The sequence below is a fragment of the Phyllobates terribilis genome, unplaced genomic scaffold (genome assembly GCF_046119375.1).
Source record: "Phyllobates terribilis strain yellow unplaced genomic scaffold, ASM4611937v1 Scaffold_1__5_contigs__length_1240528914, whole genome shotgun sequence".
Lineage (NCBI taxonomy): Eukaryota > Metazoa > Chordata > Amphibia > Anura > Dendrobatidae > Phyllobates > Phyllobates terribilis.
In genome coordinates, this window is record NW_027362761.1 from 770986751 (window position 1) to 771008819 (window position 22069).

General features: G+C 40.5%; 1 protein-coding gene across 6 annotated transcripts in view; it reads right to left on the bottom strand.

The window, feature by feature from the left end:
- Positions 1-22069, bottom strand: part of PSD3 (pleckstrin and Sec7 domain containing 3) — a 902747-nt gene that overhangs the window by 182141 nt on the left and 698537 nt on the right. The window contains exon 1 of one of the 6 annotated variants that reach the window (XM_073636973.1): positions 8337-8752. The exons of the other annotated variants lie outside the window; for them this stretch is intronic. Coding sequence (XP_073493074.1) covers positions 8337-8504 — 168 coding nt within the window. The 5' untranslated portion in view covers positions 8505-8752. Of the gene's footprint in view, positions 1-8336; positions 8753-22069 lie in introns of those variants that run through there. 6 annotated transcript variants of the gene reach the window in all.

A 22069-nucleotide genomic window follows, 5' to 3' on the forward strand; every position in this document is an offset into this window, starting at 1 on the left:
AACATTTTAATTCTACTATTTTAATTCAGCTTCTCTACAGCACCAATAAATGAGTTTATCTATTTTTTTCTATCCTTCTAGAATTTTCATTCTTTTCATCTTACCATTTCTTTCTCCTCTCATTTATTCCCAGAGACCCCCTTTTTTGATTCCCAGTGATTACGGTATTTTAGTATTTCGATTTGCTGCCTTCATCCCTGATGATTGAACACTGCCTGCCTCCAGTATGAAGCAGCTTGCTTACCTTCACAGTTTCACGCACCTCTTATTTTCTCCTACTGCTCCTATTTTAATTGTTAAACTTCTTTGAATAGAGAGTAAACAATTTGGGAAAGAATATCAGCCGGCCTCAAGAACTGGAGAAAGATGGAGATTTCTTCACAATTAGAGAGGTCTACAGTGACATCTTATGGCAAATGACTCTGACTGCATCCGCTGTTCATACATCTACGAAACTAGCGTCTGCACGGTGTTCAGCTTCCATGATGCAATTTGTTTACTAGTCAGACAAATGCAAAAAAAAATAGCACATTAAAACTATCTACCACGACCAGCTGCTAATCCTACCTATGTCAGATGGATCTAAAGCATAATTTGTCATAAAATGCAGTAAATCTATGGGGCTGTCAAATTTGTGTCCAGCATCTGTCTTATTCTATTGGATTCTGCAAGGAAGGCAGCACAGTGGTGTCTATCAGCTACTAATACAGGATCTACCCTAATACAAGGCAAATATGCATGGTAATGTGGGGAAGATGATATCCTATTTACGACTAAAAGATCTTTTGGCAGACAAATATGCAGTGCTTGTGGGCAAATAATTTGGATATGTTAATATTTTGCACATTCAGAAAGGAATGACATAGGTGCGAATGATTTATTAATAATGAGAAAAAATATTTAAAAAAAGCTCTGTCCAGTCTTTATCAGGAGGGTAAGGTGTGAAATATCTGGTTATAAAACTTTAAGGCCAATTCATCAAAGTTTCTATGCCAGAAAACTGGAATGAAACGCCTTGAAAAGTTGCAAAATTTTGGCACAAAGTGGACTCTGTGACTTTTGGCCTTTTCAGTTTCGGGCAGCTTTGCCAAAATGGGCAGAGCTGGAGAGGAGCTTGGGCAAAATGGGGTGTGTCTACACCAGCCTGTCGAATTCTGCAAAAGTGCCAGAATTTCTTATGGAACAAATGCTACTTCAGACAGAAACTGGAGTAGCATTTCTGACAACATGCACATCACTAAGACTCTTAATAAATTTGGTGCATCCTACTTCAGTGAGCCCTCCATTAAGAGTGTTGTACACACCGCCAGTCTTAATGAATAGGCCCTTTCATGACTAGCTACTTAAGAATTGTGTATTATCATAAGTAAAATTGCTTAAGTTGGAGCCTTTGCATTGGTCCAAAATCTCTATTCAATACAAAGAAAGAAAATGCTACATTAGATGACAACAATTAATATTGCCAATCATAAAATTAAAACTATCAATGAAGGTGGTTTGTGGTTTCCAGCACCAAGACATTAGCGGCAGTATGCTGCCTCCATGGATCAATTTTAAAGGAAGTCTGTCAGCCCAAACTGAAAGTATAAACTAAGCACATGATCTTGTGGGGGATATATTCCCTATAAAAAGAACTTATATTTACTGTTCTAATTGCTGCTTCTGTTCTGCATGAACTTCATGTAATCAAATATGCTAATTAGGGTGCTTGGTGCACCCTTGGTGTGGCTAAGCGGCTCAGTGAACTGATCCGCCAATTGGTTTTGCATGGCTGCACTTCCCTCACTAATAACTGACAGTGCCGGCATGCAGAAGGATGCATTAAGCCCCTTGTTACAATGCAAGAAAACACAGAGCACCCCAATTAGCATATTTGATTAAACTTCAGTATCTACAGAATAGAGGAGGCGATTAGAACACCAAAGGTGCAATATTTATAGGGAATATGTCCCTTACAAAGCTATGTGCTTAGATCATACTGTAAGAATGGGGTGACAGACTCCCATTAATATTCCCACATATGCTCAATCAGATTAAGCTCTGTAGAGCATGGAGGACAAGTCAACACCTTAAAAGCATGACCACCTTCTCCGAATAGTTCCAAACAATTTTTGCAGTTATAGTGCTGAAATGTCTTCTAGCATTAGGAAATACTGTGGCTATACAGAGGTACTATTGTACAACACTGTTAGGCTAGGTGGTATATATCAAAGTAACATTCACATGAATGTCAGGACCCAAATTTTCCCAGCAGAACATTGCCAGAGAATCACACTGACCTTGCTGGCTTGCCTTCTTTACATAGTGCATCCTGGTGGCTTCTCTTCCCCATGTAAGTTGAGCATATGCAACTGGACACCCAAATGATGTAAAAGAAAACAGGATTCATCAGACCAGGCCACCTTTTTCATCACTCCATGGTTTGATGCTCACCAGCCCATTGTAGATGCTTTTGTGATGGACAATGGTCAACATGGGCACTGTGACCTCTTCGCAGCTATGCAGACCAATGAACAGCAAGCTGTGATGTACTTGAACACCTTTCTATCATAAGCATTAACGATATATACATTTTTGCTAAAGAAGCTCTTCTGTGGGACTGGAACAGATGAACTACCTCTGTCAATGAACCTTTGGGTGCCCAGGACCCTATTACTGGTTTGCCAGTTGTCTTTCCTTGGGTCACTTCCTTGATTCACTTTTGACACAACAAACCACATCATAACAAAATTTTCTGTTTTCGAGATATTCTGACCCAGTTGTCTAGCCATCACAGACTTTGGCAAAGTTGTTCAGGTCCTCAAAAATGCCCATTTTTCTTGCTTACAACACATGAGTTTAAGGAATGACTGTTCACTGGCAGCCTACACACTAAATACCCCACCTTTTAACAGGTGCCACTGTAACAAGATAATCAATGCTGCTTACTTCACTTGACACTGCCCAGACCTGTACTGAGGACAAAGGAAACCTATACCTCAAGACAAGTGCACCTTCTGGTGCAACAAATCAATGAAATGTTAAGTGGCCCTCTGGGCCCTCATGGCATCTACAGACATTGTTGGAGAACACAAGATGTATCAATAATGACATGGAGACAATTTCAGGCACTACACTATCATCACTTTTAGCATTGTCTGCAACGGATTCAAGAAAAATATCTCTCATACTATATATTTTCAATAAGGGAACTTTACCACGTTAAAAAATAGGTACATTTTTAACAGAAACATGGCTGGGTTTCCCTATGTGTTGCTTCTGGAATTGCAGCCCTGACCCATTTTCAGAACATGGGTTCTGGGAAACCTCTTTTAGTAGGCAAAAGGATCCATAAACGATAACTATAGGGAGCTTTGTATTATGTTGAGTAGCAGGTTTATCTTTCCAGCATATGAAGTTTTTTCCTTCTTAAAGTATCTGTACGTGTCATGTAGAGCTCAGACATTCTATTTATCATTATCTGGATATCAGCAATTATTACTCAGTGACAGAATTTAGTGACTTCTATGTTGCTCACCAACCGGGACAAGCCAGCTCCACTGGCGTATATATACAGAACTGTGCAAAAGCTTTAGGCAAGTGTGCAAAAAATGCTGCAAAGTAAGAATGCTTTAAAAAAATAGAAGTGTTAATAATGTAGTTTTATCAACTGACAAAATGCAAAGACAAAAGAGAAATCTAAATCAAATCAATATTTGGTGTGATCAACCATTTGCCTTCAAAACAGCATATTTTCTTCTAGATACACATGCACAAAGTAAGAGATTTTGTTGGATTATAGTCAGGTGCATGAGTAACCAATTATACCAAACAGGTGATAAGGATCATCATTTTCATGTGTACACTGAAATACAGTCATTAGATGAAACAGAAACAGCTGTGTTTGAGGCTTCAAACTGTTTGAAGAACAGCCAAACTCTGCTACAAAGGTGAGGTTGTGGAAGACAGTTTCATGTCACAGGTCATACACCTGTGACATATAATTGGAAGACTGAGCAGAGAGTCAGCAAGGTCTCTCCCAGGCAAAGATTTCAAAGTAAACTGAGGTTTCAAGATGTTCAAGCTCTTCTGAAGAAGCACCAAGAAATGTGCAATGCTGAGGACCATAGACACAGTGGTCAGCCAAGGAAAATTAGTGCAGCAGATGAAAGAGACATCATGCATACTTCCCTTCGGTATCAGAAGATGTCCAGCCGTGCCATCAGCTCAGAACTGGCAGTAACCAGTGGGATACAGTTACACCCGTACACTATTTGGAGAAGACTGGCCAAAAGTGGTCTTCATAGAAGAATTACATAAAAAAATAATACCTTCGACGTGGAAACAAGGTCAAGCAACTCAACTATGCATGAAAACATAGGAACTGGGATGAAAAAACATGGCAGTAAGCACTCAGCACTGAGGATTCAAAAATTATAAATATTGGGCTTTTAGAGAAGACAGTTTGTTCCCCAAAAGGCTGGAGAGCTTTACAGTACTAAGTGTCTGCAGGCAGCAGTGAAGCATTGTGGAGGATCCTTGCAAGTTTGGGGCTTCATTTCAGCAAATGGTGTTTTAGATTTGGTCAGAATTGTGTCCTCAATGCTGAGAAGTACAGGAAGGACAATGACCCCAAACATAGAGCCAATGTCATTAAGAACCATCTTCATTGTTAAGAGGAATGGGCCATCCTGAAGCTGATGATCTGTTATTCCCCCACCAGAACCCTGATCTCAAAATCATCAAGTCTGTCTGGGATTACATGCAGGACAGAAGGATTTGCACAAGCCTTTATCCACAGAAGATTTGTGGTTATTTCTCTAAGATGTGAGGCACAACTTCCCTGCTGAGCTTTTTCAAAAACTGTGTGCAAGTGTACCTACAAAAACGGATGCTGTTTTATTTAATCTGACAGCACCGTGAGGTAGGGGCAGAGACCCCGATTCCAGTGACGTATCAGTTTATTGGGTGCAGCAGTTATGACAGAGTCACAGTAGTATCTGCTGTAGATAGATCAACAACTGAGCTCTGGTCAATCTATAACTTGCCCACATCACAACTTTCTGTCTACAATACATAGTGACAGAGAGCTGCTAATCAGTGATTAGGGCGTGAATGGATTAGGCAGCAGGAGGCCAGTTGTCCTGTAGTAATAATCTCCTGCTGATAAAACACTGATTTTATTGAGACAGAAAAACACAGCCCAGTGACACATCCCTGTAATCAGGGTCTATGTCCCTACATTATGGTGCTCTCAGATTACATAGCAAACACCCGCTGACAGATTCCTTTTAAAGACAAAGAGAGGTCACATCAAATAATGATTTGATTTTGATGTCCCTTTTGTTTATTCACTTTCCTAATTGATAAAAATAACACTTCTATTTTTAAAACACTTTTACTTTGTAGCATCTTTTGCACATCAGCTTAAAACTTTTGCACAGTACTGTATGGTAAATGCGTGGTAAGGTACGTGTACAGTCTCCATGTTAAGTATTATACCATCATAATGATACCACAGTGACATACTATTATATAGAGTAGATAACCGAGAAAAGCTGAGACATGGGAGCTGCTAATAAAGAATGTGCATATTCCAAAGAACAGTTCAAATATTTTATTATGGCATTAAAGACATACTCTATGCATCTTAAAGCAACACCTTCATCAGGCCATAATAGCAGCAAAGCATTCTACATTACACGGTGGTGAATGTTTCACATATCTGCTGGTATATGCTCAATCCAAGTTGCTGAATACAGCAATGGTCAGAAGAAACCAGGTGCTGAATTCTTCATTGAGCACCAGGGGACACACGCTGATCATCACTAGAAACCGCCAGGTTAATATTGATTTTTGTGGAGTAAATTATATTTATTTTCTATGGGAACCTAACGTTTTCAGCTTCACCCAGTTTTTATAATGCAATATTTGCGTGCTTATGCTTCATCAGAGTTAGATTTTTTTCACAAGTTCACTGATGTAGTAAAACTGCAATAAATCAGAGGGTGAAGAATGGTTATGGTTGGTAAAGAATAATGGAAATCAGGATACGTACAAAATGAGTATATTAATGTATTTATGTATTAGACAGTCAATACTGAATTCTTCAAGGTCCCTCTAACCTGTCATCTTAAGACATAAGAGAATTTCAATGTTGCAGAACTCTTTGAAGCTCTTGGCTCCCAATACAAAATTTGTAACAGGGCCCGCAACCTTTCATATTTTTTATCATTTATATTGGTGTGTTTTATGTGGAAGAAGGGCCTCTAGTTTCTCTCAGGCACAAAGGCTTGGCTGTATCTGCTGCCGCACAACTTCTTAAAATTACACCTATGATGAAAAGGTCAACATGTTTTCAGCATCAAAATTTTGTCCCTGACCCTAGCATTCAAAGATACTGTGTCCATTTGGGTCTAAGGAACTGTACAATCCTCTACCAATAGACATTAAAAGTCATATTTTTCTTTTCACCCTGCCATCCTGATAAAGGCAATTCCAAGGTGACTTCTACCATCGTAAATTATGATCACCATTCACCCTTCTTTACTAAACACTAAAGTGATGACATATCCATCCAAGGCATCATATGAAAATTCAAAGCTGACATCTCATCTAGCCCTACCTTGTAACAGAAACATGAATATATCAACATTATTGATGGACCTGTTGTGCCTTGTCTTGACTTTTCACCAATAATTCCTTGCTGACATTGTGCTCATAGTATGAAACTCCAATTAGAGATAGTAAATTGTTTTATGGAATTAAAAGGAATGGCAATTCCAGGATCCCAACGGATCCTTTAATGTCCTTGGTAAAGGCAGGTATGGGCTGGTTTTGGTAACCAAGACACTAAAAGCAGTTTATTTGGTTGAACATCATTGACAGCTTAGCATACCAGAAGAAACATGAACATTAAAGAACACATCCATTAAATCTTGTGTTGTTTGCTAACATCTACTGTAATTTTATTGAAACTTTATGGTAATTTAAGACGAACACATTCATCATCAAGAATGACTTCTCTAGTGAAGGTCTTGTTGACTCTCCAGATGGGGACAGCAGGGTGTTCATTGGCATGTGCTCACATTCTGGGGATTTCTCCATTTCGTACATTCTGGAGATGTTTTTATTTTGCCATGTGACGCATATAGCCATGTGGTTGCCAGGAGGAAGCAATAATAATACTTTGTTTCAATGACACTAATGCTTTTAACTAACTGCCAGAGCTGCGTTGTGCCCAGTGGCCATTTTACTTCCATGGTGCCCAAAAAAAAAAAAAGGGATGTCGATGACCTTTGCAAAAGGCAGCTTTTAACAAGCACAACAACCTGGGGGCAGGTGAGTCAACGGCGTTATCTTGTTAGTACAAATAACCACATTATTCAAATTGATGATCCAATGTCTTCCCTTTTCTATGAATTACCATCGCCTTTAACAAAAGGTTTTCAGCGGCATACCATGATGCAACTCATTTCTAATAATTAACAACCACTTATATGTTCATTTGCACACCCTATCGAAAGCCAATATTATATTAATACATGACTATTTGAGTTGCATTAAATAAAAGGGAGTAGCCCCAGTCTGCAAACAGTATACCGACCGTCTGTAATGCTTCACACAGCTCCTTATGATGTTCGGTCTTCATGATATATCTCTGTGCACCCTAATTAAATGCTTGTTAACATGCCTAGTGTTTGCTTAGTATACAGTTGTGATCATAATAGATGCAGGACTGTTTGGCTATCCCCATACAAAGATTCACCATTCTGTCTGCACATGCAGCATCCCCACACCAGAGACCCCCCACCTCCGCCCGCACTGCTATATGTCTCACTGACATAATTAACCGATCTCGTATTCATTTTATCAACGACTACTCTGGTTTTAATTACTTACATTCACATGAGAGAGAATATTATTCTATTGATGCTAACAATGTAGCATAATTATGTGCTCCCCGCTATGACACACACTAATTAGTATTTTGGTAGTAAAACTAACGGTCCAAGCATTGGTTAGAGACAACACATATAAAGCTCTGTAGTATCGAACATGCAGAAATCGATTGAACGTGGTGAGAAAGCTAAAGATGTGTCTTTGCTTCCCGTAGACTCTTAATAAAGGCTATTACAATATTACCAATTACAGCCAATTTTGCACGCATTATTGTAAATATTCTGGGGTTATCCTCGCTACTTAAATTGCCCTTTTCCACATCTACATATTGATATCAGAGTTGAAATATGAAGTCTACACCATAAATTTAGGAAAAAGGAATGCATCAAATTGATCTGGCCATGTAATAAAAGCATGCCCCAATTCTGAAGTGGTAGACGTGTAAGTTACTGTACCTTGCTCTCTTTGACATGTCCAGTAGAGAAATCAGATGAATGGGAGATTTTAAGGGATTTGGACCTGTGGGACTGACGTCGGACAGATTCCTCCCGGGCATATTTCACAGAGCCTGTGGCTCTCACCCGCACCTTGCTTGTGCTTTGGACGCTGTTAACTCCAATCATTTCCAAATAGGAAAGCTCAGGTGCAAGAAAATAAAAGAGGTGCAAAAAGGCACAATTTACTCCTCAGCAATTGAGTTAGTCGGGAGACCCCTCTAAACAAACTCTACATGAGCAGCTTGCAATGCAGAGATGATCAGCATTAGCTTAAGATGCACAAGGCTGCTTGTGCCAGCATCTTCAAATCTACTGTTTTCATTCTGCCTGATCGTTCCAGGCATATCTCACGTCACTGGCTGTAAGTTAGAAAAAAAATGAAATCCAGCCTCTTCCCCACTCCCCCTCTTTTGTCTCTTACACACACACATACACCTAAATCTACATGCAGAAGGCAATGGCAGGTACCCAGGCAAGTAATTAATTGCAATCCAAATAACACTATTCTAACTCTTGTGTTGCCAGCTCAGTGTCTGCGCTCAGACACTGAAAATAAAATCCCCTGTCAATCTCTACTCCATCAGAAAGCAGAATGGAAAGCAAGGAAGCTTTAAATCCTATCCATGTTATGCGAGACTGCAACATGTTCGCAGAATAAAACCTGAAGAGGAAGTAACTTAATACAATTGTATAGACAAACGGCTCGACACCCTTCAGTGGTGGTCTAGATGGTTACATGATGGGCTCTTTGTGTTCCTGTCATTTGCATTTTTAACCCTACAAGTGAAAAGCAAAAAAACAAAACAAAACAAAAAACAGAAGAACCAAGAATGGTCCCAAAAACTATTTGCCTGCAAAACTTATTTTCTATTCTCAAATTAATAGAGATTTAAGACTTTAAAATCCTGCCCAAGAGCTATAATCTGTGCCTTTATATGTGAATTAAAAACCACCACAATAAAAAAAAGAGACGGGGTCACTACCAGGCCGTTAGTGTTCATCTATCTATTGCTATGATGTCCATAAATTTACCAGGGATGATGACACATGGAATATCTATACTACTTCAGTGTTGGACAATATGACGATAAGTGAACACCACCGGCACAAATAGGCACCATTATTTATTAAACTTTGCTTATAAAGCACCATTAATTCCGCATCACTTTACAGACATTATCATCGCTGTCCCCACTGGGGCTCACAATCTACATTCCCTATCACTTTGGAATGTGGGAGGAAACCGGAGAACCCGGAGGAAACCCACACAAACACAGGGAGAACATACAAGCTCCTTGCAGATGTTATTCATGGTGGGATTTGAACCCAGGACCCCAGCGATGCAAAGCTACAGTGCTAACCACTGAGCCACCGTGCTGCCCCATTCACCAGTATACAACACAAGAATACCGAACAACCATACTATTGACTAGTGCAACCGAAACCTTTCTAGGGACCAATATGCTGTTTGTTGTCACGTTGTACTGGACGATGTCCACAGAAATGAGCAACATGTTAGGCAAATATTCCAAATTGTAAAGAAGTAATAAAGAACACTACGCTTCACCAAATAAAGAAGCAATATTCCATTACTATAATCTGGGTTCTCCTAATTTCCATTTTCTGTGAAACTGTCAAGGTGATACATCATCTTTCGTCAGCAGTTCCTCTGTCTCCGCTTGCTGAATTGACTTCTTCCAACTACTCTCCACAGCTTATCCTTTCATCCAAAACCAATTTTGTTCTTTTTTTTTTTCTCCTAAACTGCACACAAACTCCCCAGAAGTCAAGTACTGCACATCTGCATGAAGAGGAGTTTATAAAGTCCTTTTAAATCACAGTTGGTTCAACAGTATTTACTAAAATTTTACCAAAGAGCAGTAAAAATACGTGTTATAGGTTAAATTGAGATGCAGCACTTTACAATTCTTTATCTTCTGAATATGGCCAGAAAAATCCACAATTAGACTTGATTGCTATTGGTTCAAATTATTATTATTCTTATTATTATTAATAATTATTATAGTGCCATTTATTCCATGGCGCTTTACATGTGAAAAAGGGGGTATACATAGCAGAAACAATTACAAAAATCTTGAACAAAAACGAAACGAGAAACTGTACAGGAGGAGAGAGGACCCTGCCCGCAAGGGCTCAGTCTACAAGGGATAGGTGAGGATACAGCAGGTGAGGGTAGACTTATTACATATGAAGTATGCAAAATCTCCTAACATATCCATGTATCTAACAGCATACGAATAAGTGAAAACTACCAGGCAAAATCTACCAGTGCAGTTATTCAGCCAAGGAAGGAGAAATGGTAATTTACAACCTCAAGGCTGTGAATGTGCTCACATGAATTCAGCAGCCTTCATGAGGAGTCAGGGCAATGTATACCTGTAAGTTGAACCAGCCCGGCTGTATTAATTTATTATGGCAGTCCGAATTAAAGGTAGTTGTCTCATGAAATCAGAGGTGACATTTATGATTTAAATTACAAAACCGACTGCAAAAGCAAGCCCAAAGTATTTACAGTAAAGAGGCTCTGCCACTGCCGAGATATGGACACTGAGGCTACAGCTTAGCATTGCAGTGAATAGATTGTCTAAGCGAGGCAAGTCCCTTTATTTCTTCCACCAAACAACTATAATTGCTTTATATGGACTTCCTTCCATACACATATGTGGCACTGTGGCTGGATGAAAGCAGCCAAGTTTTTATAATCTTGTCATATAATTAATAAGAATAAAAATAGATGCAATGACATCTTTGTGATTAAACCCTTAAAGGGATTGTCCAGGACTTTTATATCGATGGCCTATCCTTAGGGTACATCATCAACATCTAATCAGTGTGGGTAGAACACCCGACACCCCTTCCGTAGCTGTTCCCGATGCAGACAGCAGTTGGACGTGCCGACTAGCACAGCTCCGTCAACTACATAGTGGCAGCGGCTAGGTACTGCATATCCGCCCAGGATTGACTCAAATAGGGGAAGGATGTGTAGTCCACAGCCCCGGCCACTATTCTGTTGACAGAGAAGTGTTGTGCACCTCCGATCTCAGCACATTTGGCCGCTGGTGGCACCAAGAACAACTGATCGGCAGGGCTGCCGGGTGTTACACCCCCACCAATCAGATATTGATAACCTATCCTAAAGATAGGCCTTGAATATAGAAGTCCAAGACAACCCCTTTTAAAGTGCATTTACACTGAAAGATTATTGCGAACTAGTGTTGTTTCACTGTAAATCGATCACGTGATGAATTAGAATGACATGCTCTTCTGAAGAAACAAAAAAGATCATTGCTCTCGGCAGCACATAGTCCTGTGTGTGGACTATCGCTACCGAGAACTACGGTACTGAGCAATCTACAACAGATCGTTCAGTGAGCATTGTTGACCATGGTTTGCCTGATCGGTGAAAATGTACCAACCAGTGGTTGTTTAACGCTGCCAGATGAGTTGTGTAAAAAAAAAAACCTTTAGTGATTATTTCTTATAATTTCATTGTCTGAATTAAGAAAAGCAACTAAAACCTTAAAAAATCGAATCCGCCTTCTTGTTGAGCAGGAATCCTACCAGCAAGCTATAAGGTACCATTTATCGCAGTTTGCAGCTTGTTGACAGCCTGGACAGAAAATAAATTCCACACAATCTTCCTGCTCCAGCTGAAAATTGTTCTTATTTGCAGAGACTCAGTAAATCAAAGTATTTGGGGATATTGGGAATAAAATGAATCGCAGATAAAACTATTTCCTGTAATTTTGCCCTACATGCAGTACTTGGAATCATTATTCACATTATTCTATAAATCTAGGACTCACGTGAATGATTTCTACCATGCGTTCTGTTATGTCTGAATAGGTGTCATGCTGATTGACAGCCGGCTCTCTGCTGCCTAATTGGGGGAAGTCGGCTGTCAATCAGCATGACGTCTGTAGTCCCACCCTGTCAACAGGGAGCAGCTGAATCCCTGGCAGGAGGGTCAATGACCGGCACCGGGTACAACAGGCAGGTAGTAGCCTCTATTAGCAACTACATGCCGGTTAGTTCTTAGGCACATTTTTTTTTTAAGTCCCAGATATCCCCTTTAAGCAATCTTAACCTTGGAATATAAATGCTGAAGGTCCCTAAGAGAGTGGGGCCCCTAGGCAATTGCCCAGTTTTCCTCCCCCCCAACGCTGGCCCTGACTATAAATAGGGCTTATTTTTTTGAGAAGGCCTTATATTTCAATCATACTCCAAAAATCCTGGCAAATCATGCTAGGGTTTATTTTAGGGGTAGGTCTTATTTTCGGAGAAACACAGTACAAGATCAGTGTTAGGAAAAACTAAGACCAGTAAAATTCATATACAAGTGCAGTTACTCCATAATATATATTTTTTGTGGTTAGGGGTGTTTAACCACTTGGTGACCAAACACATTTTTTCAAATCTGACTGTTTCAATGTTCCCATAGAGATTTTTTTTTGTTACACATTGTACTTTTGGTTAGTAGTAAATTTTTACGTTGATTTGTTTTGCATTTATTTATCAGAATATTGGAAAATTGTCAAAAAATTCTAATAAGATAGCAATTTTCAGACTTTGAAATTTTAGATTCTGAAATCAGATAGTTAAAAGGGTTGTCCGGTCAAAAGTGATAAGTCTGCAGTCACTCTGTGTGACTGCAGACTTATGAATTCCCCCAGCGCACACACTGTGCACTGCAGGGATTCACCGGGTTTAAGCCTTGATAACGGACGCATCATGATAACGGAGGCAGGTATGCATAAGTGTATGAAGCGAGGCCATGCCTCATCTAGTGACGTGGACGGCCAGTGGGCGCGTCCAACTAGAAGGCACAGCCTCGTTCAATACAAGTATATGGAGAGTGAGGCCGCACCCACTGGCCGGGGGCATGTATAACTCATACATACCCTTCGTTACCGAGACTCAAACTGGCAAATAACCGCAGAGCACAGTGCGTGAGCTTGGGGGGATTCATAAGTCTGCAGTCACACAAAGTGACTGCAGACTTATTACTTTTGACCGGATAACCCCTTTAAGGATCTTTGGTGACATCACGGTCATGTGACCATAATATCACCAAAAGTCCTTTAACTGCAGGAGTCTAGAGGAACTAGGCTGGTATGTACCATATTTGCAAAGTGTGTATATACGTATATATGTACAGTACAGACCAAAAGTTTGGACAAACCTTCTCATTAAAAGATTTTTCTGTATTTTCATGACTATGAAATTTGTACATTCACACTGAAGGCATCAAAACTATGAATTAACACATGTGGAATTATATACTTAACAAAAAAGTGTGAAACAACTGAAAATATGTCTTATATTCTAGGTTCTTCAAAGTAGCCACCTTTTGCTTTGATGACTGCTTTGCACACTCTTGATGAGCAGCATCATGTTGTGGGGTTGTTTGGCTGCAGGAGGGACTGGTGCACTTCACAAAATAGATGGCATCATGAGAAAAGAAGATTATGTGGCAATGCTGAAGCAACATCTCAAGACATCAGCCAAGAAGTAAAAGCTTGGGTGGAAATGGGTCTTCCAAATGGACAATGACCCGAAAGCATACTGCCAAAAGGGTAACAAAGTGGCTTAAGGATAAAAAAGTCAATATTTTGGAGTGGCTATCACAAAGCCCTGATTTCAATCCTATTAAAAATGTATGGGCAGAGCTGAAAAGGCAGGTGCGAGCAAGGCGACCTATAAACCTGGATCAGTTACACCAGTTTTGTCAGGAGGAATGTGCCAAAATTCACACCAAATATTGTGAGAAGCTTGTGGAAGGATATCCCAAACGTTTGACCCAAGTCATTCAGTTTAAGGGCAATGGTACCAAATACTAATGAAATGTATGTAAACTTTTGACTTTGCAGTAAGTAATAAAAATGCCTTAAAACATTCTCTCTCTCATTATTTTGGCAAGGTTTATTCTGATTTCATGTCAGATACTGAGAAAAACATGCATATGTGTCTTTTTATAAAGTGTGTGAGGCAGTGACGGGAATCATATGCGAGGGACGGTATGTTTCTCCTAGAATGTGCATAGTGGCATACTAAACCCGCTGGACTGCATTGCAGTCACAGAGATAGCTGTGATTGCAGTGCAGAATAAAAGTAAGTTTGGACATGGTCAAACTAGTTGTCCAAGGCAGATTGGTAAAACCTGGCGTGGGCTTTTATTCTTGGAGTGGACTACAGGAATGGCAGTGGGGTGGTCCATTCCCTCCAGCCTGGGTCTTACAGGTGGCTCATGGCCACAGATTCCTGTTTAAAACCTGCAGCAAAGGTTTGGGTGTGTCAGTTTCTGGTTTGCAAGCAGCGCTCTGTACACGCTTGTGAAGGCTCCGCATATGACGCACCCTGAGTGACACGGTGCGGCCCTCTCCCACGGCAACAGGGTCTGACGAACTGTGTGGACATTCCGGCTGTGATCCGGAGGACAGCTTTTGTTTTGAACTGTGAGCTTTGCTGAATAAAGCCGTTTAAGTTGGACTTTTCTTGGGTCACTGCCTCCTTTCTGCACAGTGTGAACACCGCCACACTACAAGTGTATGTAAACTTCTGGTTTCAACTGTATATGTGTGACTGTGATGACATGATTATATTTGAATAAATGTTATTTTTTTTCTAAGTACAACAATCCACATTTATTCTTTAACAAATAATCAAGACATTTGATAAGTTTTGCTTTATGCTCAGACAGTAGGACTTCTTTAAGATGTTAGTGTAGACAGAATATATTGCAGGTAAGGTATCTGAACTATTTCATAATGCTTCCCAGATGTTACTGCTACGAGGCAATGCAATCTGTTAGTCATATACATGACTAGGCTTTAGTGTGTCTCTTGATTTAGGCCTAGGGACATCGTACTTTGTTTTTATCATGAACACTATCAAGTATAAATCGAACCCATACATTTAGAAAATGTTATGTAAGATGATATGTAGCAATCTCGTGTTTAGGTGTTTGATATTTGTATACTTGGCCTCGATGACTTTGGTCTACCATAGACCTCGACCTACATTTTTGGTGGTGGAGTGGAACAAAAGAGTGATACATAAATGTGCTGCTGCCAGATTTGTGTATGCACGGTGGCTCAGTGGTTAGCACAGTGGCCTTGCAGCACTGGGGTCTTGAGTTTAAATCCCATAAAGGACAACATCTGCAAGGAGTTTGTATGGATTTCCTCCAAGTACTCTGGTTTCCTACCACACTATAAAGACAAACTGATAGGGAATTTAGATTGTGAGCCCCAATGGGGACAGTGGTGATGATGTCTGTAAAGCATTGTGGAATATGATGCAGCTATATAAGTGAGTAAAATTAATTAATAGATTAGTCCTGGTGCTAAGGTACAAATAATGATAGATCTTAAAAGCCTTGACAATACAAAAGTGCTCTAATAGTAATAATTATCATACCTGACATTACTTCCCAAATGTCATAGCACTTGGAGTTAGGTTCTCAACAGGCCGACTCTCCATTAGTCAAGTAGCTAAAAATTATTTGGAATTAGAAAGTCTGACAAGTGAGCAGGCCCTTCAATCAACAGGGCAATCCTGGTTTAGGTATAATTGACTATGTGCAACCTTTGAACCTTGAGGACAGAAAGGCCATTATGTCAAAGGCAAAAGCATCCATTTCATACAAAATATGGGAAATAATAATAGGAAATAACATTTGTATGGCTTCCACATACTCTGTCTTTGATCAGACTAGATGGCATTTGTTTACTACATAATGATTTTTACGGACTAGTGACAGTGTTAATGGCCTCACATGTCTGATTTATAGCTGCTGTCACAAGGCCATTGACTGTATATTACTTAATAACTCTGCCATCTAATTGGAAGCTTCTGTACATGGCTATGCTCAACAGTGCAAGGACAGCCATGGCTTAGAATGCTAGAAAATGTGATCTGCTATGTGCTGCCTGTAGAAGTCCAGGAAGGTTAAGCGGCAGAAACACAAAAGGCAGTGTTCAGTTTCTAAACAGAAGAGGAGGAATTGGAGATATGCAAGAAAGCAAGATGCAAGCTGGTTAGCTCCGTCACGCCACAGACTGAAACGGGTTTCATTTTATTTCTTTTCCATTGCAAGGAGAATGGACGTGAAGACAGGACTTGCATCATTGAACTCCATTATACTGTATTGTTGTGCACAATACGATGAACAACATACGTGCAGAAGGCTGTATGGCAGCACAAGACGTTCCTATAGTAAGGAGCCACAGGCACATTGACATATGGTGTGCGGACAAAATGCTAAGTCAAAAGTGTCCAGTTTTTGCTCTAATTTTATTCCCGCTGTTCCACTTTTTTTTTTTTATTCGCTATATGGTTCCAGAGATATGGGCCTTTTTATTTAGTCAATTTTTGTGGACCTTACTAGGGGGCGTTGGTCATAGTATAATAATACAGATGAACCTACAAACAAGCCCCTAGAAAATCCTTTCAGCTACGTTCCTCTGGGAAATACTAATATTTAGCATGAAATAAAAGGCCCATATTTCTGCAACCATATTGCAAATTTAAAAAATAAGAATACTCAGGGGTGCAATGGGAATAAAATACGAGGAAAAATTGGTCACTTTTGACGTGGTGACAAGTCCTCTTTAAAGAAGCACTCCTATTAAGTTTTTTTTATCCATTAAATGTGTGTATGTGCATGTAATGTAGTGTGAGTGTATTAATACTCACCTACCGCCGCTCTCTCCTGTGTCCAGCTCTGTTCTGCTCCTCTTCTGAGTGACGTCACTGCTCTTCAGACTCTCCAGGTCATGCTGTGCTGTATGTGTGATCCGGAAGTCTCTTTTACAATAAAAGCCTATGGAACCTGGTTCTGACGCTCCATAGGTTACATTGTAAAAGCCATTTCTGGGTCACAGAGAGCGCCGCGTGGCCAAGATGGTCTGAAGAGCGGTGACATCACTGAGAAGAAAAGCAGAACGGAGATGGACACCGGAGAGAGCGGCGGTAGGTGAGTATATTAATACACTCACACTGCATTACATACACATTTAATTAATAAAAAACCTAATGGGAGTGCTTCTTTAACAAACAGAACAACAGAGCACTTCAGGATTTAGAATTGAAGGTGCTTGGTCTATCAAGTTTCAATTTAAGTTCTTACAGCTCCAAGGACAATTATTATTTAACAGGTTTTTTTTTCTATCATTTTTTTGGCATGAAAAGTAAAAGAAAAAAAAAAACACAAACATAAAAACAATGAAATTCTCCTTTTAAGGGATATGTGCTCTTAAAGGCCAAATTTCATGAAATAAGAATTTGTTTTGCTACATGTCACAGGAGATTTTAAAACATGTAATGTATGTAACATTTCATCCTTCATCGGTGCACATGTTAACACCTGTCATTGTTAAAGTATGCAGAAAATTGTAACCATAGCTACAAATTTCCAGGAAGGGAGGTATGAATTCTACACAAACAGGTTAAATTAACCATCAATGGCCTGTATGCTTGAATCCGCAACAACAACAACAAAAATGATCCTGGATTATATTGCTTAAAATGCAAGGTGTTATATATGGATAGTACATCACAAGGTTCCAGTAAATTAGTATTAATGGATTCTATAACGACAAGCCATATGCACAGCATACTGTATATACACTGCATGGATGCCGGTATCAGTGCAGTCACACCTGCGTATTCATGTTCACTAGGTTCAGAGATAAAACTGACACATGGAAAAGCCTTACCGTGTCAGCACTAATTGCATTACATTCAATCGGCTCTATTCTTCATTCTTCTTTCGACACATCAGAATTCGGTGAGTTTTTTACCTCAGTATGTGTAAGACCAAATCAGGAGAGGGTGAAAAAATAAGAAATGGTGACGTGTTTCTATTATACTTTTCCTCCGACTGTTCCATTCCTGGTTTTGGCTTACACATACTGAGGTAAAAAACTCACCAAAAATTCAGGGTGTGCACGTGGCCTAACTTTGCAATAGACAAAATAACTCAAAATGAATGCATTTACATATATGGCTGCTTTCATTATTTTCTTGGTTGCCTTATGGGTTATCTCTATATTGCCGTCAGATCAAAAAAAAAAAAAAAAAAAAAAGCTTGTGACATGTCATAGTAACAATTTATCCAGGTGCAGAGATCCTGAAGAATCACCAAAAGGGGCAAGAACTACTCTAGTGATCACTTTCCACCTCCATTTCTGTTTGGCTTCGTTCTCCTCAGGGAGCGCAGTGAGCAGTATACAGATTGATAGGAAGTCCATAGGCGATCTATGAAAGTCTATTCCTCGCTGCTCTACTAATAATATCATGACTGCATATCTAGGACGCCGATATGTAACAACATAATCTATTTCAGGTGGGAACTGTGGCAACAATATTAATGATAAACTATGGCTCATATATAAAGTCTGGTATTGCTGCGTATAGCAAATAATTGCAGCACAGCTTTCATTTTTACCGAGCAGTTTAAGAAATAACCTCTGAAAATTACAGTCACATATAAATTATACACATGCCCCCTGAATGAAAAAAATACCCCACACTGTGCCTCTAAATACAAATATGCCCCTCTATACTGTATGTCACAACAATATAGCACAAATGTGCCCCAAAACGTGGCTCGAAATAAAAGCTTCCCCTCACTTTGCACCTTGAGCACAAATATACCCAACAATGAGCCTCCGAATATAAATTATCCTACGTCGTTCCACCTCCATAAATGATTAGCCACTGTGACTTCCAAAATGTATATTATTAACCACAGTGCCCAATGAATATATAATTAGCTACTGTGCCCCCTGAAAACAAATATAGCCACTGTGCACTCTACATACAAATATAGCCACTGTGCCCCCATGTATATATAACTAGCCAATGTGCCCCCTCAACACAAATGTAGCCACTGTGCACTCTACATACAAATATAGCCACTGTACCCCATGTATATATAACTAGCCAATGTGCCCCCTCAACATAAATGTAGCCACTGTGCACTCTACATACAAATATAGCCACTGTGCCCCCATGTATATATAACTAGCCAATGTGCCCCCTCAACATAAATGTAGCCACTGTGCACTCTACATACAAATATAGCCACTGTGCCCCCATGTATATATAACTAGCCAATGTGCCCCCTCAACATAAATATAGCCACTGTGCACTCTACATACAAATATAGCCACTGTGCCCCCATGTATATATAACTAGCCAATGTGCCCCCTCAACATAAATGTAGCCGCTGTGCACTCTACATACAAATATAGCCACTGTGCCCCCATGTATATATAACTAGCCAATGAGCCCCCTGAACATAAATGTAGCCGCTGTGCACTCTACATATAAATAACTACTGTGCCCCCCATGAATATACACTGCTCAAAAAAATAAAGGGAACACTTAAACAACAGAATATAACTCAAAGTAAATCAAACTTCTGTGAAATCAAACTGTCCACTTAGGAAGCAACACTGATTGACAATCAATTTCACATGCTGTTGTACAAATGGAATAGACAATAGATGGAAATTACTGACAATTATCAAGACACCCTCAATAAAGGAGTGGTTCTGCAGGTGGGGACCACAGACCACATCTCAGCACCAATGCTTTCTGGCTGATGTTTTGGTCACCTTTGAATGTTGGTGGTGCTTTCACACTCGTGGTAGCATGAGACGGACTCTACAACCCACAGAAGTTGCTCAGGTAGTGCAGCTCATCCAGGATGACACATCAATGCGAGCTGTGGTTAGAAGGTTTGCTGTGTCTGTCAGCGTAGTGTCCAGAGGCTGGAGGGCGCTACCAGGAGACAGGTCAGTACACCAGGAGACGTGGAGGGAGCCGTAGGAGGGCAACAACCCAGCAGCAGGACTGCTACCTCGGCCTTTGTGCAAGGAGGAACAGGAGGAGCACTGCCAGAGCCCAGCAAAATGACCTCCAGCAAGCCACAACTGTGCATATGTCTGCACAAACTGTTAGAAACCGACTCCATGAGGGTGGTATGAGGGCCTGACGTCCACAGATGGGGGTTGTGCTCACAGCCCAACACTGTGCAGAACGATTGGTATTTGCCACAGAACACCAGGATTGGCAAAGTCGCCACTGGCGCCCTGTGCTCTTCACAGTTGAAAGCAGTTTCACACTGAGCACATGTGACAGACGTGACAGAGTCCGGAGACGCCGTGGAGAGCGATCTGCTGCCTGCAACATCCTTCAGTATGACCGGTTTGCAGGGGGGCAGTAATGGTGTGGGGTGGCATTTCTTTGGAGGGCCGCACAGCCCTCCATGTGCTCGCCAGGAGACCATCCGCAACCTCATCAGGAGCATGCCCAGGCGTTGTAGGGAGGTCATACAGGCACGTGGAGGCCACACACAATACTGAGCCTCATTTCGACTTGTTTTAAGGACATTACATTAAAGTTGGATCAGCCTGTAGTGTGTTTTTCCACTTTAATTTTGGGGGTGACTCCAAATCCAGGCCTCCATTGGTTAATAAATTTGATTTTCATTGATGCTTTTTGTGTGATTTTGTGGTCAGCACACTCAACTTTGTACAGAACAAAGTATTCAATGAGAATATTTCATTCATTCAGATCTAGGATGTGTTATTTGAGTGTTCCCTTTATTTTTTTTAGCAGTGTATAACTAGCCACTGTGCCCCGTTTATATAAACGTACCCATTGTGCCCCTTGAATAAAAATTAAGCCACCACTGTGCTCCCTGAATATAAATAAGCCCACCATTGTGCCCCTGAATATAATATAGGCCACTATTGTGTCCCCTGAATATAATATTAGCCTCCAGTGTGCTTCCTTAATATAAATCAAGCCATCACTGTGCCCCCTAAAAATAATACAGGAAACCACGGTGTCCTGAATATAATATGAAGCCACCACGGTACCCCCTAATTAAATGTAATATCCCATTGTGCTTCCTTAGTAAAATGATTATGCCCCATTTGCCTATTTTACATGACTCTTTCAGTTAATACTAATTAAACTGAATATGATGCTACTGTGCTCATTTAGTAAAATGAATATGCCACAGTCTGTATCCTCTTAATAGAATGAATATGATGCCACTGTGTTTACTTAGAAATTTTAATATGCCCTTGTCTGTGCCTCAATTATAAAACACTTCCTGCGCCATCTTCCAGCCGCTCCTCTACCGAAGGTTGCCAGCGGCACAATAGCATCATTGTTCACCGCATCATCATAGAGTAGACCCTGAGAGGCAAAGCAGGGAACAGATTATGGCTTTCTGCATCACTGCTATATTTAATTGTATGTCTTAAGAACACATAAGCAATTAAAGGGAACCTGTCATGTGGGTTAATCTGCAAGTTAATAGCGGTTTAAAGCCCTGCAGCCGCAACTGTGGCCCGGCTACTGGGAGGAAATTAACTGTATTCCTCCCAGCAGCTTCTGGCCTTCAGTCATAGAGGCACCTCTCAGTGCTGAAACCATGCCGTAGCACAGACTGGCTGTCAGTCAATGCTGGGATGTGGTTACAGCCGCCGTTCACTGAGCAGTGACTGAAGCCGCGCCTGTCTGACTGGAAGCCGGAGACTGCCCGGAGGAACATAGGTAATTCCCTCCCAGTAGCCGGGCTGTCAGTGGGTGGCCACATGGCGGTAGAACACTATTAACCTGCAGATTAACAGCATTTTTTTAACATG